Here is a 19,175-nt window from a genome sequence, read left to right on the forward strand (position 1 = left end):
GCTGGCTGATGCCAGGCGCTCGCTGGTCGCCAGAGACACTGGCACTCGGCCGGGCTGGCACTGCAGCAAGCGCAGCAATCTGGTGAAGGCCAGACCACTGTGCTGCAGCAGCGCGGCGGGTGCCCTGGCGATGCGTCCGTGACACAGCGAGTGTGGCAGAAGTGAGTGCCCGTACTGCCCTGGTCTGTGCCCGCATCAGACCAGCCAGTGTCTGCACGGCACCACTCATGAACTCTCGACTCGCGTCCTGTGCTGCCGCGAGTTGTTCGACACCCCTGGCCTGTGAGTCCCCGAAATCGGCCACACTATGAGCCAGGGACTCAATGGCCTGAGGCAACTGTCCCACAACCCCCATGAACTCAGTGTGGCGCCGCTCCGAATCCGCGGACATTTGATCAAGGAGGCGCACCTCCTGGGCGAGGACCGTCTCCGGACTGGAGGCCGGACTCTCCCTCTGGGGAGAAGGCCGCCGAGCTGGCCGACCCTTCCCGCGTGGCTGGACGCCACTGGGCCCAGCAACTGCCATCCCCTGCAACACTTCCCCCCTCTGGGGAGAAGGCAGCCGTGCTGCCCGACCCTTCCCGCGTGGCTGGACGCCACTGGGCACAGGAGCTACACCCCCCTGCAACACTTCCCCCTGGCTCTCCTCCAGGCAAGACGTGTCCCCTCCATTGCCATCCCCTGGCGCGGATGAGGGTTCCCCCGATGTGCCGCCTTCCTCTTGGTCCTCGTCGTCCTCCTCTTCCGAGGGACTGACACTCGCAGCTTCAGGGACCTCCTCCTCACCAGCTGAAAGCAGGAAGGCGCAAGAGTAGCTTTAGAGTGAGGACAGGGCATCAGCGAGGGAGGCATGAGTGGTGGCATTATGCGCATTGGTGGGACAGTGGCAAAGGATGTAGATCTGAAGCGCAAGGGGAACGAGAGAGGTCCAAACGGTCATGTCCTTACCATTGGGGCCCAGCACAGGGTCAGCATCTCCAATAGCAACGGGGCCAATCACCCGGGCACGCATGAGTCGAGCCACGCGCTCCTCCAGGTCACTGAGCCCCTGGAACTGGACACGGCCTCCCCCGGTGACAGTCCGGCTCTTCAGATTCTGCGCCAGCTTGGCCTGCAAGAGAAAGGACGGCCTCTAAGTACAGTGTGGTGCCCTGTTGTTGTGTGCACTGCCTCCCATGGTGGAATAGCTTGGCCAGTGTGGTGCCCTGTTGTTGTGTGCACTGCCTCCCATGGTCGAATAGCTTGGCCAGTGTGTCAAGTGCAGAAAGTGCTACTGATGATCATGCCAGTGCCAGAGCTGCTGGAGGAGGGCTGGCCATTAGGCCTTTGAGGTCCCTTTGCCCATAATGTGAGGTGCACATGCAAGGATGAGGAGGACACTGGAAAGGGTACTCACCCTGACCAACCGAGTGAGGTCGTTGAACTTCTTGCGGCATTGGTCACTAGTCCTGGGGACATCGCTGTTGGCTGTGACCCTCTGGGCGATTTCCCTCCAGGCTCTCCTGTACAGCCTCTTGGGAGCCTTCTTGCCACTGTCCGGGCACAAGATATCTCTTTTCTTCTCCAAACCCCTAAGCAGCACCCTCAAAGCATGCTCTGAGAAGTGCTGCGCTCGTTCACGGGCCTTCTGCATGGCTTCAGGCGCTATTTGGGTCCAGCAGCAGTGTTCAGGCCTAGCTGGAGGGCTCCACTATCCAGGGCGTGGCAGCAGACCAAGTCGACCCTTCCCCCTTTAAGAGCTGGCCGGCGTCAGGGTGTCTGCTGTCAATCAAAACATGACCGCACCTGCGCTGCGCCCGGCCTCGGCGTTATCACTCTGCACCGCCGGCTTAGCGCCTAAAGATAGGGGTGCAACGCCAGTTTCAGCGCTCGCCCAAACTCCTTGGCCAAAGCTACTGAATATCGGCGAAGTGGCCTCCACTTTCCGGCGGGCGCTAACTTTAGCGCCCGCCCGACTTTACCGCCCCAAAAGTGGCTATACTGAATTTCTAGGCCATATTGAGGACCTGAGCACTTAATCCAGGCTGTCACTCCAGTGCAGTACTGGAGTGCATTGTCAGAAACGCCGTCTTTTGGATGAGACTGAAACAGAGGCCCTATCTCCCTGTTTAGGACATAAAACATCCCATAGCACGATTAAAGAAAAGTAGTGAGTTCTCCTAATGTCCCAGCCAACATTCTTTCCTCAACAAACATCAGTAAGAAGCAGATTAGTCTGGCCATTCATTAATTTTCTGTTTGCGGAACCTTGCTATATGTGAACTGGCTATCATGTTTACCTATATAACAATTGACTACACTTCAAAGGTAAATTAATTGGCTATGATGCGCTTTGGGATATCCTGAAGATGTGAAAGACACATCTTCAAAAGTGTCACAAAACACATTTGAAAGTTCTCTATCTGAATGCACGTAGCATTCGTAACAAAATAGACAAGTTAATGGCACAAATAGCTACATATGGGTATGATCTTGTGGCCATTACAGAAACATGGCTGCAGGGTGACTGCCTGGGAATTAAACATACCAGGTTATTTAACGATCAGGAAGGACAGGCAGGAAGGAAGGGGAGGTGGGGTGGCTATGTTAATAAAGGAAGGAATCACTGTAATACAGAGAAATGATATTGGGTCAAAAGATCAGGATAATGAAACAGTTTGGGTGGAGATAAGGAATAATAAGGGGGAAAAAACACTAGTGGGTGTAGTCTATAGGCCTCCGAACAGTTGCAACTCGGTTGGACGGAGTATCAATCGGGAAATAGTTGAGGCTTGTAATAAGGGAACATCTATAATTATGGGGGATTTTAACTATCATATTAATTGGACAAATCAAATTGGGCAGGGCTGCCTTGAGGATGAGTTCATTGAGTGTATTAGGGATGGGTTTCTTGAGCAGTATGTAACTGAACCGACCAGGGGGCAAGCAACCTTAGATCTGGTCCTGTGTAACGAGACAGGATTAATTAAAAATGTCCTAGTAAAGGATCCCCTTGGAATGAGTGACCATAACATGTTTGAATTCCATATTCAATTAGAGGGTGAGAAGGTTGGATCTCAAACAAGCGTGCTAAGCTTGAATAAAGGAGACTATGAAGGTATGAGAGCGGAATTGAGTAGAGTGGATTGGGAAAATAGATTAAAGGGTAAGACGATACATGATCAGTGGTGTACATTTAAGGAGTTATTTTACAACTTCCAAAAAATATATATTCCACTGAGAAGAAAAGGGTGTAAAAGAAAAGACAGCCATCCGTGGCTAAGTAAAGAAATTAAGGATAGTATTCGACTAAAAACAAGGGCATATAAGGTAGCCAAATCTAGTGGGAGGATAGAGGATTGGGAAAACTTTAAAAGACAGCAAAAAATAACAAAAAGATTGATTAAGAAAGGGAAGATAGATTATGAAAGTAAATTAGCAAAAAATATAAAAACAGATAGTAAGAGTTTTTATAGTTATATAAAAAGAAAAAGGGTGGCTAAAGTAAATGTTGGTCCCTTAGAGGACGAGACCGGGAAATTAATGGTGGGAAATATGGAGATGGCAAAAACACTGAATGAATATTTTGTATCAGTCTTTACAGTAGAGGACACTAAGAATATCCCAACACTGGACAAGCAGGGGGCTATGGGGAGGAGATAAACACGATCAAAATCACTAAGGAAGTGGTACTCGGTAAAATAATGGGACTCAAGGCGGATAAATCGCCTGGACCTGATGGCTTACATCCTAGGGTCTTGAGGGAAGTGGCGGTAGGGATTGTGGATGCATTGGTAATAATCTTCCAAAACTCCCTGGACTCGGCAAAGGTCTCGGCAGACTGGAAAAGTGCTAATGTAACACCCTTATTTAAAAAGGGCAGTAGACAGAAGGTTGGAAACTATAGACCGGTTAGCCTAACATCTGTGGTAGGTAAAATTTTGGAGTCCATTATTAAGGAGACAGTAACAGGACATTTGGATAATCATAATTTAATAAGACAAAGTCAGCATGGTTTTATGAAGGGGAAGTCATGTTTGACACATTTGCTGGAGTTCTTTGAGGAAGTAACATATAGGGTGGATAAAGGTGAACCAGTGGACGTAGTGTATTTATACTTCCAAAAGGCATTTGACAAGGTGCCACACAAAAGATTATTGCTTAAGATAAAAAATCACGGGATTGGGCGTAATATTCTGGCATGGATAGAGGATTGGCTATCTAACAGGGCAGAGAGCTGGGATAAATGGTTCATTCTCAGACTGGCAATCAGTAACCAGTGGTGTTCCGCAGGGGTCAGTGCTGGGTCCCCAACTCTTTACAATCTATATTAACGATTTGGAGGAGGGGACCGAGTGTAACATATCAAAGTTTGCAGATGATACTAAGATGGGAGGGAAAGTAGTGAGTGAGGAGGACATAAAAAACCTGCAAGGGGACATAGACAGGCTAAGTAAGTGGGCAGAGATTTGGCAGATGGAATACAATACTGGAAAGTGTGAGGTTATGCACTTTGGCAGGAAAAATCGTAGAACAAGTTATTATCTTAATGGCAAGAAACTGGAAAGTACTGAAGTACAAAGGGATCTGGGGGTCCTGGTGCACGAAACTCAAAAGGTTAGTATGCAGGTGCAGCAAGTGATTAAGAAGGCCAATGGAATGTTGGCTTTCATTGCTAGGGGGATAGAATATAAAAATAGGGAGGTATTGCTTCAGTTGTACAAGGTATTGGTGAGACCGCACCTGGAATACTGCGTACAGTTTTGGTGTCCATACTTAAGAAAAGACATACTTGCTCTTGAGTCAGTACAAAGAAGGTTCACTCGGTTAATCCCGGGAATGAGGGGATGGACATATGAGGAGAGGTTGAGTAGATTGGGACTCTACTCATTGGAGTTCAGAAGAATGAGAGGCGATCTTATTGAAACATATAAGATTGTGAAGGGGTTGGATCGGGTGGATGCGGGGAGGATGTTCCCGATGATGGGTGAAACTAGAACTAGGGGGCATAGTCTTAGAATAAGGGGCTGCTCTTTCAAAACTGAGATGAGGAGGAACTACTTCACTCAGAGGGTGGTAGGTCCATGGAATATGTTGCCCCAAAAAGCTGTCGAAGCTACATCATTACATAAATTTAAAACAGAAATAGACAGTTTCCTAGAAGAAAAGGGAATTAAGGGTTATGGGGAACGGGCAGGAATTTGGACATGAGTCTAGGTTCGGATCGGTCATGGCCCTGTGGGTAGCGGAGCGGGCCCAGGGGCCGTGTAGCCTGATCCTGCTCCTGTTTCGTGTGTCTAATTCTGTTAGATTCAGGAGATAGTCCTGTGATAGTGGATTGGCGGTTAGGATCAGATCAGCCACGATCTTATTGAATGGCGGAGCAGGCTCGAGGGGCCGATTGGCCTACTCCTGCTCCTATTTCTTATGTTCTTATATAAATGCAAGTCCTTTCTTTAAATATTGTTTTTTTTTCATTTGTATTCAGATAACTTACTGCTACTCCAACATTTCTGCAACAAGGCTCAGTTCTTGAACGGAAAAGCAAAACAAGACATGACTGAGAGACTTGCAGGTGAAGTGTATTTCTCTTCTCCAATACTATTATGTAGAAGGAGAACACCACACTAGGGAAGAAATACAGACATGCAATTTGGCATGGTGATGAACAGGATAGGTGCCATTCCTGGGTCTCGACAGTTGGCTGGAAAGATATGTGCCAGATATCTCATGGTAATCTGAGCTGATTTCCATTATAAGTCAATGCAAATATTGATAGATTAAGTGAATGGGCAAAACTGTGGCAAATGGATTTCAATGTAGGCAAATGTGTGGTCATCCACTTTGGACTAAAAAGGATAGAACAGGATAGAAGACGCTACAGATGCATTCGCACCCGTACGACCAGATTTAGGAACAGCTTCTTTCCCAGGGCTGTCATCCTACTGAACTCCACAAATAAACACTAAAGCCTGCACATCTGCCAATGCACTTTATTATGGTCATATTTATGCTAATATACTGCAAGCCAAATGTATAAATGTATGTTGAATGTTTAAGTGTCCTAATCCAAATTGCACACTCTCGGGAGCCGCAAGCTTACATTTCGTTGTACTGCACTTGTGCACTAACAATGACAATAAAAGTTGATTTGATTTGATTTGATTTCTAAATGGTGAAAAGCTAAAAACAGTGGAGGTCCAAATAGACTTGGGGGTTCAGGTACATAGATCACTAAAATGTCATGAACAGGGACAGAAAATAATCAAAAAGGCTAATGGAATGCTGTCCTTTATAGCTAGAGGACTAGAGTACAAGGGGGTAGAAGTTATGCTGCAGCTGTACAAAACCCAGGTTGGACCACACCTGGAGTACTGTGAGCAGTTCTGGGCACCACACCTCAGGAAGGATATATTGGCCTTGGAGGGAGTGCAGCGTAGGTTTACCAGAATGATGCCCGGATGTCAAGGGTTAAGTTACAAGGAGAGATTACACAAATTAGCGTTGTATTCCTTAGAATTTAGAAGGTTAAGGGCTGATCTGGTCGAAGTTTTCAGGATATTAAGGGGAACAGAGCGTTTCTCTCCATCTACCCTATTTCTTCTGGTTGGGGATTCTAGAACTAGGGGACATAGTCTTAAAAATTAGAGCCAGACCTTTCAGGGGTGAAATTAGGGAACACTTCTACACACAAAGGGTGGTAGAAGTTTGGAACTCTCTTCCGCAAACGGCAATTGATGCTAGATCAATTCATTTTAAATCTGAGATTGATAGCTTTTTGTTAACCAAAGATATTACGGGATATGGGCCAAAGGCAGGTATATGGGGTTAGATTGCAGATCAGCCATGATCTCATTGAAGGGTGGAACAGGCTGAATGGCCTGCTCCTGTTCCTATGTTCCTATATATCCTTTCAGAAATGCATTGAAAGCATTTCCTACCTAACAGGAGTTTCCTCTTTAATTCTTTGAATGCCACAAACCAGTTTACTTGCCCAGGCACTCTCCGGTTGCATTAGCTGCTTGTAAGTATTATCGACAGCAGCCGTTCCAGAAGATTTTCACAAAGGTCACATTTATATAATCGTATTAGTCTTCAGAATGGGGCTTTTGATTGGCTGGAACGCTGGGCAAAAAAGCTGTTTTTCAGGCAGTGAAACACTTTATTAAAAAAAAATTTGAAAATGTAAACTCCTTCCTGGAGAAGAATAGTTTTGTCAACTATGTCGCAGCAGTATCTTTAAATAGAATCATGTATGGAAATGACGGTGCTTCACCAATTTTTTTCCACTTGTGCAAAACATTTGCCATGAAGGACAAAGCAGGTATTATCGACCAGTCAGCCTAGTGTTGGTCGTGAGTAACCTTCTAGAGTCCATAATACAGGATAAAATTGATTGTCATCTATAAAGATATGAATTCATTAAGGACAGTCTGTGGACTTGTAAAACGCTCGTTCTTTGAGGAAATAATGGGATGTATTAATTTTAAAAAGAGTGGATGTGTGTAAAGATCTTAGTGTTGATATGCCAAATAGGAGGCTTGATGATTAAAATAAAGGCAAACGGTATTAAAGGGAGTGTGGCAGCATGGATAGGAAGTTAGTTAAAGGACAGAAAACAGAGTAGTAGTTAATGGTTGTTTTTCAGACTGAAGGAAGTAAATAGTATTGCCCTCCAGGTGCCACGACACACAAATAGGAGCATGACTAACTATGAAGGGAACTGGGAGTGACTTTAGGAAAACATAGGTTAATAGATAGGGCAAATGGATGCCAGATGAAATTTAATGCAGACAAATTTGAACACTAAATGGTAAAAGTTTAAAAGGAGCAGATGGACTTGGATCCAAAAACAATTCACTAAAATGATACCAAGGATGACAAGTTTTAGTTATGAAGGGAGACTAGAGAAATGGGAGCTCTTTTATTACAATGAAGGTTAAGGGGAGAATTGTGGAAAACCTATTTACACTGGTCATTGCCTCGGTAACTAGACAACGTTAATTTTAAATCATCTCCAAAAGGAGAAGTTAGGAGAATCTTTTTTACGTACAGTCTTGTTAGGATATGGAAATTTGATGATGTGGGTATGGAGAAACTGTTCAATTGTGGATGCGTCCAGAATAAGAGGACATATATATAAGATAGCTACTAACAGATCAAATAAAGAATTTAGGAGGAATTTCTTTGCACAGAGTGGTGAGAATGTGGAACTCGCTGCCACGTGGAGTGGTAGAAGCAGATCATATTGACAAATTTAAGGGAAGGCTTGATGCATACACAAGGAAGAGGGAATAGAGGAGTATGGGGGCAGGGTGGGACGAGTTAAATAGTGCGGCAGCAGGAGGCTTGTGTAGAGTATAAATACTGGGTGGCTTTAGTAGCAGTTGGTCCTGACTACTCACCCAGCTCTCACTACTGGCTCCAAGTGCCACACTCCAGGATCTTACCTCGGTTGGCATGCTAAACTTAGTGAGAGTAGCCAAGGAGTAGTAGTTGAACACTTGGTGAATTCTAAACCTCTGATAGTGGATGAATTATGAAAGATGAGAGACAATTCATGCCAGGTCAGTTGTCGCCCAGTTAAACGACGTCCACACTTCACTGTTCAGGTGAGTTAGTTGAGAGGAATAGTGGGAGTGTCAAGGATGCAAGGAATCACGAATGATACTATAAGATGATGACTTGGACAAGAAACCCGATTATACAGAAGATCTAAGGAAGAGATGGCATGGGATCATTTCAAGAATGGAAACAGCTAGAATACATTTTATTGCCCAGCATACAGAAGAAACAAGAAGCCAAGGGAGTGCTGGATAGACCGTGTCAAGAGTGACCTGTCACACAAAAGCCATACAGATGACTGAAGCGACCAGGCTAGTTCAGAACCAACAACAGTGGAGTGAATTCATTCGGCCCCATAGTCACTGCTCAGCTGAAGGACAGGAATTTCAAACTAGTAGTCGACCAGTTGGGCCGAATGGCCTCTTTCTGTGCTGTTTATTTTATGTGAAGACCGTGGAATTAAAGGGGCGGTGGCAGCATGGATCCGAAATTGGCTGCGACAAAGCAGAGTATACTATTCTCTGCTTTCTGTCTCCGCCAATCTAGTATCCTTGCTGGCACTGTTCCTTTAATCCTATGGGCTTCACATAGAACTAGGAAGGAGGGAAGTATACAATGGTGTCCCCCCAGGGTTCAGTATTAGGATCACTGCTCTTTTTGATATACTGTATATTGATGAACTGAACTTGAGTATAGGGGACACAATTTCAAAGTTTGCTGATTGCACAAAACTTAGAAATATAGTAAATAGTGAGAATAGTAGGAGACTTCAGGAGGACATAGACTGATGAAATGGGCAAATAAATGGCAGCTAAAATTTAATGCAGGAAAGCGTGTAGTAAGGCATTTTGGAAAGAAGAATGAGAGGCAATGTAAACTAAATGGTACAATTTTAAAGGAGGTGCAGGAACAGAGAGACCGGGGGGGTTCACATATACAAATCTGTGAAATTGGCAGGACAAGTTGACAAAGCCGGTTAAAAAGCATATGGGACCCTTGACTTTTTATAAATATAGGCATAGAGTACAAAAGCAAGAAAGTTATGCTGAACCTTTATAAATCTCTGGTTAGGCCACAGCTGGAATATTGTATCCAGTTCTAGACACCACACTATAGGAAGGTGTCAGTGCCTTGGAGGAGGTCCAGAGGAGATTTACCAGAATGATATGAGGGACTTCAGTTATATGGAGAGACTAGAGAAGCTGAGAATTGTCCTTGGAGCAGAGAAGGTTAAGGGGAGAAGTGTTCAAAATTATGGGGTTTTTTTCGTAGAGTAAATAAAGAGAAACCATTTCTACAGAGTTGGTAACCAGAGGACACAGATTTAAGACAATTGACAAAAGAACCAGAGGAGAGATGAGGAGACTTTTTTTTATACAGAGTTATGATCTGGAATGCACTGCCTGAAAGGGTGGTGGAAGTAGATTCAATAGTAACTTTTAAAAGGGAAATGTATACTTGAAAAGGAAAAAATTGCCAGGCTATTGAGAAAGAGGGGGGGGAGGAACTAATTAGATAGCTTTACCAAAGAACCAGCACAGGCACAATAGGCCGAATGGTATCCTTCTGTGTTGTAAGATTCTATGATCCTATGAAGTTGTTACCAATAAAACTAATCAAATGCTGGGATTTGATAAAAGTCGAAACATTATAAATCATCTTTGTAATAGTGTATGGAGTCTCAGGCACTCTGCTTTCAAATAGACTTTTGTGCACTGGAGAAAGTCTAGATAAGAATGATGTAGAGGGACTCAATTGAATTTCATGAGAAAAGAAAATTGAAAGCAGAAATGATCTTGCTCCTTATACTGCTAATGTAAGTTAATTAACACAGTCTGAGAGTGCAGAAATACATATACTAGTACAAAATCAATTCTTCTCCCCTTCAAAATGGTGGATGTAAGGCATAGACATCCAGCTATTATACTGATATCTGGTTTTGGAATATGATTGAAAGTGTAGTGATGATCAAATACTCTCTGATGTGCAAGGGTTCTTTTGCTGCTGGAACAGTGGAAATAATCACTTGTAGAAACCACCAGAGTTGAATTATGGAGGTTGTAAAATTAGATTGATGACAGCTTCACTTTTTTATTATTTGTTATTGGGATATCGACAACACTAGCAAGCCAGTAGTACAGGAAACTTTGTGATATCCGGCACCGACGGGACCGAGCTGTTGCCGATCTATCAAAACTGCCGGACAGACCAGCGCTAATGCTGAAGCATATGGAGGTTTTCAGCTCCGTATCTGGCAACAAACACTGTTGCTTAGCAACAGCTTCTAAACAGTCGGCCCGTACCTTGGAAGCGTCTCTGTAGCTTAGCAACAGCTTCAGAGAGACTTTGCAGAGCCCGACTGTTGGGGGGAAAAAAGCCACGAGAAGAGAAAAAAAGCCACGAGAAGAAAAAAAACCTAACAAAACGGCTCCTGATTTCTGCCGATGGGTCGAGGTTTCCGGACATACAACCTCTGGATAAACCAAAGTTTCCTGTAATTGCCCATCCCCTAGTTGCCATGAGGGCAATAAAAGTCCACCTCAATGTGTGACTGGAGTCACATGTAGGCCAGACTAGTCGGGGGTGGCAAGTTCCTTTCCTTGAATGACAGTGAACCAGTTAGGTTTTAACAACAACCCCACAGCTTCCATGGTTACTTTCTGGTACTAGTCCACAAATGACCAGATTTTTTGAATTTAGTTTCACAAATTTACCACGATGGGATTTGACCTCTCAATCTATCTCAAGGTTGTTGGCCGTAACCACTAGGCTAGCGTACTTTCACTGGGTAGCAATCACGTTGAATGTCTCACTGGATGCAGCAGTGGGTTAGTACATTGACCTTTCATCTTCAAAAAAAAAAAAAACAGTACTCACTCAGATTTACCATTTTGTTTTTCCATTTCAGATCTGGTACCAGCTGTATACACACGGAAGCCTCAGATTGTTGAGCAAAAGGTTTTGCCGGTTTTGTGGCATCTTCTGGGAAACATGACAAATAGTGGTTCACTTCCTGGTAGTGGAGGAAACATTCGTGTAGCTGCAGCTAAACTGGCAAAGGCTCTGTTTGAACCAATGGGTCAAAGCTTAATTGATCAAGCCCCAACCCGGCCGCCACATATTGCAAAGACCTTACAAGATCTGCTCGCCTCAACTCCCTAAAACCAGGAAGAACAACTTCAGTGATGTTACTCAGTGAAAATAAGAGGGATAATAACACAGATGTGTTCCCATAGTGCCTGCACTTTTCACACATCAGACTGAATTTATTTTTAAGGACTGGAACAAATCTCTGCTGTTTGCATACTATATCTGCTCCAAGTTGATAATTGGATTCTAAATTCTGTGTTGTGATATACAGTCTGGTTTCTCCAGTAACCTTCAGCAACAGTTACACTAAAATCACTGCAGCTAATTTTGCACTTCTGTACAGTAGAATCTAATAGGCATGTAACACTATATCACTGTATGGAAATTGATGTCATTTATTGTAAAGGTGTAGTGCACATCAAATTATATATGTTTCTATATTTGCAATCAAGCGTATAGTGTTACCTAATATACCCACCAATCTCTAATGCTAAATTTCCATATCACTGGAGGGCGGGAGAGCGAAGAAACTAATTGGTGGAGTGTCTTGGTAGGCAGAGTTGAATCAATGGTTGTTTTATATTAGTCCTCCGTGGTGAAAAATGAAAAGTGTTCATCACTCCAATTGTGTATTGTACAGTATTAGTTTGCTCCTGCTGGTTGTAAATTATTTTTAGCTTGAAAGCTGACATAAAATCCTACCCTTTACATTGTGTCTAAAATAGGTATTGTAACATGGCATGACCAAGATCCCTACAAAAAATATTTTTGTTACAGATTCTAATGTATACACAGTTGTCTTAAAAAAGCATTCTTGATAAATGTATATTCCATATTTTTATGTGAGCATACTAAAAAAAAAAAAAATCTTGCTTTGAACTACAAATTTGTGAAACTAATTACATTAAAGTCAATTTGTGTAAACTGTTGGCAACAGTGCCAGCTGCTCTCATCACTTCACAGGCAAAGGTACATAATTTTAGAGAAAATGTTTAAAGGAAGTAAATGGTTTTATTTCTTTAAAAGCAGTATCTCCCTTGTGTTTTTGAGAATGTTATAGTCTGGTTATTTTTAGTAGATTAATCAAACTCAGTTGCAGTTTGTGCCCCGGTTTGCTATTGATGCATAAGATTAATCTGTCTCAGCAGAGCTCAAGACTCTCTTACTAACCCTTGTCTATGGTTGCTGTCGGTAATAAAGCTACTCAACAAATTAAATTAGGATTTTCTCCATGGTGAGGCTAATTACAATTAGAATCACACTTCTGATTAAGGGTATATGGTCACAATGTCTAAACTGAAGGTGCATTGTACAGGAAACTTTCTGGTATCCAGCACTGACGGGACCGAGCTGTTGCCGTCCCATCAAAACTGCCGGAGAAACCAGCGCTAATGTTAAAACATACGGAGCTTCTGAGCTCCGTGTGAAGCAACAAACCCTGTTGCTTCGCAACAGCTTCAAAACAGTCGGCGTAGCTTGCAAGCATCTCTGTAGCTAAGCAACAGCTTCAGCTAGACCTTGCAGAGCCACGACTGGAGAAAAAAAGCAACGAGAAGTAAAAAAACTTATCTGAACCGACTCCTGAATTTTGCCGGTGGATAGAGCTTTCCGGACATTTAACCTCCGGTTAAACGAAAGTTTCCTGTAAATTGTGGAGCATCAATAGTGTTCCTCCACAATTCATAAAGGTCAGCCACATATATAGTTACAATGTACTGCACTAAAATATAGCCATTTATATTCAAAGACTGAAATACAATTATGGTAAATCGATGACCAGTTCTAGTGCTACGGGAGGTACAAGTTCCAAAAAAAAAGGAATCAAAATAAAACTAAGTCACAAGAATAAATCTTGATTGCACCCACCGTATCAAACAGCAACCTGGGAATCTTCATGGCAGCTGAAAGTGTTCATTTGAAGTTTGTGTATTGATTAGTTTGTTCTTGCATGAAATAAAGCCTGTAATGGGGAGACACAGCAAATGGCAATAAGTGCAAACAAGAAAATTATGAACCACAAGCCAATAGTTGGAAAAACTGTTGGGAGAAATTGAGCAACTGATGGTAAATCTAAGTTTTGTTACTTTATGGCACTCAAGCTCAAAATGGTTCACTTTCTACTTTAAACTCATAGAATCATACAACACAGAAGGAGGCCATTCGGTCCGTCGTGCCTGTGCCGACTCTTTGAAAGAACTATCCAATTTGTCCCGCTCCCCTGCTCTTTCCCCATAGCCCTGCAAATTTTTGCTTTTCAGCAACAATTTGACCAACATAAATTTAAAAGATTGGTAGTTTCCATCTCCTTTGTGATAAAACATAAGGCTCTCCTTGGGACAGTAATTGTAGAAACCTGACACAATTCAAGAGATGTCTAACAAACCCTCTTTTTTTTTTATTGGTATATATGGGATGTGGGTGTCGCTGGCAAGGCCAGCATTTATTGCCCATCCCTAATTGCCCTTGAGAAGCTGGAGGTGAGCTGCCATCTTGAACTGCTGCAGTCTGTGATAACATAAATTAAGTCAGAAACTTAGAATCTTCACCTCAGAAAGGGTTAATGAAATGGAGTCATCAGATTAAGTGCCAAAACTAAAGGCTGAAAATTAAACGGGTGTCCTCTCAAGTGTGCATTATCCATGGATGGAAAAGACCAATATAAGAATCCCAGGAGTATTATGGTTGTTTGCCAAAATATTAAGATGTAGGTCTGAGTGTACATTCCTTAATTTGTGAGCAGAAGTAACAGGAAAGGGGAAATCCGTGAGTGAGTCATATAAAGCTGTGTGTGCATGCCAAATGGCCAATTCAAGGAGTAGTATTTGCAAAGATCTGAAAGTAGATCATGTCTCAGCTCCACCCCCAAACAAAGAACTATAAAGAATTTCCTAAGGGAAAGAAATTTAACTAATTCCAAAATTTTTTCAATCACCTCTGTAGTAATAAAGCCATAAACTTGCTGGGCATCAAGCTGGACGAGTTACACCTCGGCAGAAACGGGACCAACATCCTCACGGGGGTTTGCTTGTGCTGGTGGGAAGGATTTAAACTAGTTTGTCGGGACTGGGAGCCTAAGTGTGGGCCCAGAACAGAGAGAAACAAAGCTGCAAGTGCAAGTTAGAAAAGTAGTCAGCAAAACTAGTAGGGAGCAGAAACAAAGACCAACAGTAAAGAGAGGCAAAGTGTTGAAAAATATTAAACAGGCAAAGTTTAAGGCACTTTATCTAAATGCACGTAGCATTCGCAACAAGGTGGATGAATTAATGGCACGAATAGAAATGGGTATGATGTAATTGCCATTAGAGAGACATGGTTGCAGGGTCACCAAAGCTGAGAACTGAATGTTCCAGGGTACTCAACATTTAGGAAGGACAGACAAATAGGAAAAGGAGGTGGCGTAGCGCTGTTAATAAGGGATGACATCGGTACGGTAGAGATAAAAGATCTTGGCTTGGCAGATCGTGATGTAGAACTGGAATCAGTTTGGGTGGAGCTAAGAAACAGCAAAGGGTGGAAAACATTGGTGGGAGTTGTGTACAAGCCACCAAACAGTAATGGTAATGTAGGGCACAGTATCAATCAAGAGATTAGAAGTGCATGTAACAAGGGCAATACGGTAATCATGGGGGACTTTAATCTACATATTGACTGGGCAAATCAAATTACAACTAATGGTGTGGAGGATGAATTCTTGGAATGCATGCGAGATGGTTTCCTGGATCAGTATGTGGAGGAACCAACCAGGGAACAGGCTATTCTGGATCTGGTACTGTGTAATAAGAAAGGGCTAATCAATAATCTTGTGGTAAAGGGGCCTTTAGGGACAAGTGGCCATAAGATGATTGAATTTTACATTAAGTTTGAGAGTGATGTAGTCCAATCTAAAACTAAGGTCTTCAATCTAAACAGGAAACTACAAGGGTATGAGGGACAAGTTGGCCATGGTAGATTGGGAGACTACACTAAAAGGTATGAAGGTGGACATACAATGGCTAACATTCAAGGAAAAATGCATAATTTGCAATAAACATATATTCCTCTAGGGCATAAAAACCCAAAAGGAAAAGTGATCCAACCATGGCTAACAAAAGAAATTAAAACTAGTATTAAGTCAAAAGGAGGAAGCTTATAAAGTTGCCAGAAAAAGCGGTCAGCCTGAGGATTGGAATCTTTTTAGAAATCAGCAAAGGGGGACCAAGAAATTGATAAAGAAAGGGAAAATGGAATATGAGCAAAAAATATAAAAACGGATTGTAAAATCTTCTACAGGTATGTGAAAAGGAAAAGACTGGCGAAGGTAAATGTAGGTCCTTTACAGTCAGAGACGGGAGAACTTATAATAGGGAATGAGGAAATGGCAGAGAAATTAAATAAATACTTTGTTTCTGTCTTACATAAGAAGTAGGAGCAGGAGTAGGCCATACGGCCCCTCGGGCCTGCTCCGCCATTCAATAGGATCATGGCTGATCCGAATCTAGACTCACGTCTGTGATGAAATATGTCATTCATCAGACTCTGTATTTAACTACATATATTGTATTGCCTGCTCCAGTGTTTTACCTTGCATTGTATATAGTGCACTGCCCCCTTTCTCCCCATTGGGTGTGTCGGCTCCGCCCATACCTGGCCCTACTTAAGACAAGCCCAGGCTTGTCTTGCAGCAGAAAGCTAGGTGAAGACACAGGCATCTTTCTTTGCTAATAAAAGCCTTGTTTTATCCAGTTAACTTTGAGCCTTGAAGTTATTGAGGCGCATCAACGTCCATTTCCCTGCCCTCTCCCCGTAACCCCTAATTCCCTTATCTGCTAGGAAACTGTCTATCTCCATTTTAAATTTATTTAATGTTGCAGCTTCCACAGCTCTCTGGGGTAGCAAATTCCATAGATTTACTACCCTCTGAGTGAAGAAGTTTCTCCTCATCTCAGTTTTGAAAGGGCAGCCCCTTATTCTTAGATGATGCCCCCTAGTTCTAGTCTCACCCATCAGTGGAAACATCCTCCCCCCATCCACCCGATCAAGCCCCCTCACAATCTTATATGTTTCGATAAGATCGCCTCTCATTCTTCTGAACTCCAATGAGTAGAGTCCCAACCTACTCAACCTTTCCTCATACGTCAACCCCCTCATCTCCGGAATCAACCGAGTGAACCTTCTCTGAACCGCCTCGAGAGCAAGTATATCTTTTAAATATGGAAACCAAAACTGCACGCAGTATTCCAGGTGTGGCCTCACCAATACCCTGTATAACTGCAGCAAGACTTCTCTGTTTTTATACTCCATCCCCCTTGCAATAAAAGCCAAGATTCCCTTGGCCTTCCTGATCACCTGCTGCACCTGCATACTAACTTTTTGTGTTTCATGCACCAGGACCCCCAGATCCCTTTGTACTGTAGCACTTTGCAGTTTCTCTCCATTTAGATAATAACTTGCTCTTTGATTTTTTCTGCCAAAGTGCATAACCTCACACTTTCCAACATTATATTGCATCTGCCAAATCTCTGCCCACTCACTTAGCCTGGCTATGTCCTTTTGCAGGTTTTTTATGTCATCCTCACTCACTGCTTTCCCTCCCATCTTTGTATCGTCGGCAAACTTGGATATGTTGCACTCGGTCCCTTCCTCCAAATCGTTAATATAGATTGTAAAGAGTTGGGGTCCCAGCACTGACCCCTGCGGAACACCACTAGTTACTGATTGCCAGCCCGAGAACGAACCATTTATCCCAACTCTTTGTTTTCTGTTAGATAGCCAATCTTCCACAGATTCCAGTATATTACCCCCAATCCTGTGATTTCTTATCTTGATCAGTAATCTTTTGTGTGGAACCTTGTCAAATGCCTTTTGGAAGTCCAAATACACTACATCCACTGGTTCCCCTTTATCCACCCTGTATGTTACATCCTCAAAGAATTCGAGCAAATTTGTCAAACATGACTTCCCCTTCATAAAACCATGCTGACTCTGTCCTATTAAATTATGTTTATCCAAATGCTCTGTTACTGTTTCCTTAATAATGGACTCCAACATTTTGCCAACCACAGATGTTAGGCTAACTGGTCTATAGTTTCCAGCTTTTTGTCTACTTCCCTTCTTAAATAAAGGTGTTACATTAGCAGTTTTCCAATCTGCCGGGACCTTTCCTGAGTCCAGGGAGTTCTGGAAAATAATCATCAATGCATCCACAATCCCTACTGCCACTTCTCTCAAGACCCTAGGATGTAGGCCATCAGGTCCGGGGGATTTATCCGCCTTAAGTCCCATTATTTTACTGAGTACCATCTCCTTTGTGATTTTAATCGTCTTTAGCTCCTCCTCCCCCCCATTGCCCCCTGTTTGTCCAGTGTTGGGATATTTTTAGTGTCCTCTACTGTAAAGACTGATACAAAATATTTGTTCAGCGTCTTTGCCATCTCCATGTTCCCCACCACTAGTTTCCCGGTCCCATCCTCTAAGGGACCAATGTCCACTTTAGCCACCCTTTTTCTTTTTATATAGCTGTAGAAACTCTTGCTATCTGTTTTTATATTTTTTGCTAGTTTACTTTCATAATCTATCTTCCCTTTCTTAATTAATCTTTTAGTTATTGTTTGCTGGCTTTTAAATGCTTCCCAATCTTCTATCCGCCCACTAGATTTGGCTACTTTATATGCCCTTGTTTTCAGTCGGATACTACCCTTTATTACTTTACTAAGCCACGGATGGCTGTCTTTTCTTTTACTCCCCTTTTTCCTCAGTGGAATATATTTATCTTGAAAGATGTGAAATATCTCCTTGAATGTAGACCACTGCTCTTGTACCGTCTTACACTTTAATCTGTTTTCCCAGTCCACTTTAGTCAATTCTACTCTCATACCTTCATAGTCTCCTTTATTTAAGCTCAGTATGCTGGTTTGAGATCCAACTCTCTCACCTTCAAACTGAATTTGGAATTCAACCATATTATGGTCACTCATTCCAAGGGGATCCTTTACTAGGACATTTTTTATTAATCCTGTTTCATTACACAGGACCAGATCTAAGATTGCCTGTCCCCTGGTTGGTTCAGTTACATATTGCTCAAGGAACCCGTCCCTAATATATTCTATGAACTCTTCCTCAAGGCTGCCATGCCCAATTTGATTAGTCCAGTCAATATGAAAGTTAAAATCCCCCATGATTATAGCTGTTCCCTTATTACAAGCCCCAACTATTTCGTGATTTATACTCCGACCAACAGAGTTGCAACTGTTAGGAGGCCTATAGACTACGCCCACTAGTGACTTTTTCCCCTTATTCCTTATCTCCACCCAAACTATTTCACTATCCTGATCCTTTGACCCAATATCATTTCTGACTATTGCAGTGATTCCATCCTTGATTAACATAGCAACCCCACCTCCCTTTCCTTCCTGTCTGTCCTTCCTAATTGTCAAATACCCTTGTATGTTTAGTTCCCAGTCATGATTATCTTGCAGCCATGTTTCCGTAATGGCCACCAGATCATACCCATGTGTAGTTATTTGTACCGTCAACTTGTCAATTTTGTTACGAATGCTGCGTGC

General features: G+C 42.9%; 1 protein-coding gene across 1 annotated transcript in view; it reads left to right on the plus strand.

The window, feature by feature from the left end:
• The window catches only part of togaram1 (TOG array regulator of axonemal microtubules 1), a 135,831-nt gene extending 123,172 nt beyond the window's left edge, over positions 1 to 12,659 (plus strand). The window contains 2 exon segments of the mRNA XM_086002900.1: positions 5,468 to 5,554; positions 11,453 to 12,659. Of these exon segments, the coding sequence (XP_085859026.1) occupies positions 5,468 to 5,554; positions 11,453 to 11,706 (341 nt within the window). The 3' untranslated portion in view covers positions 11,707 to 12,659.
• The last annotated feature ends 6,516 nt before the right edge of the window (positions 12,660 to 19,175 follow it).

Source organism: Somniosus microcephalus, chromosome 12 (assembly GCF_052327205.1).
Source record: "Somniosus microcephalus isolate GS21.2 chromosome 12, FLI_Smic_1.0, whole genome shotgun sequence".
Taxonomy (NCBI): domain Eukaryota; kingdom Metazoa; phylum Chordata; class Chondrichthyes; order Squaliformes; family Somniosidae; genus Somniosus; species Somniosus microcephalus.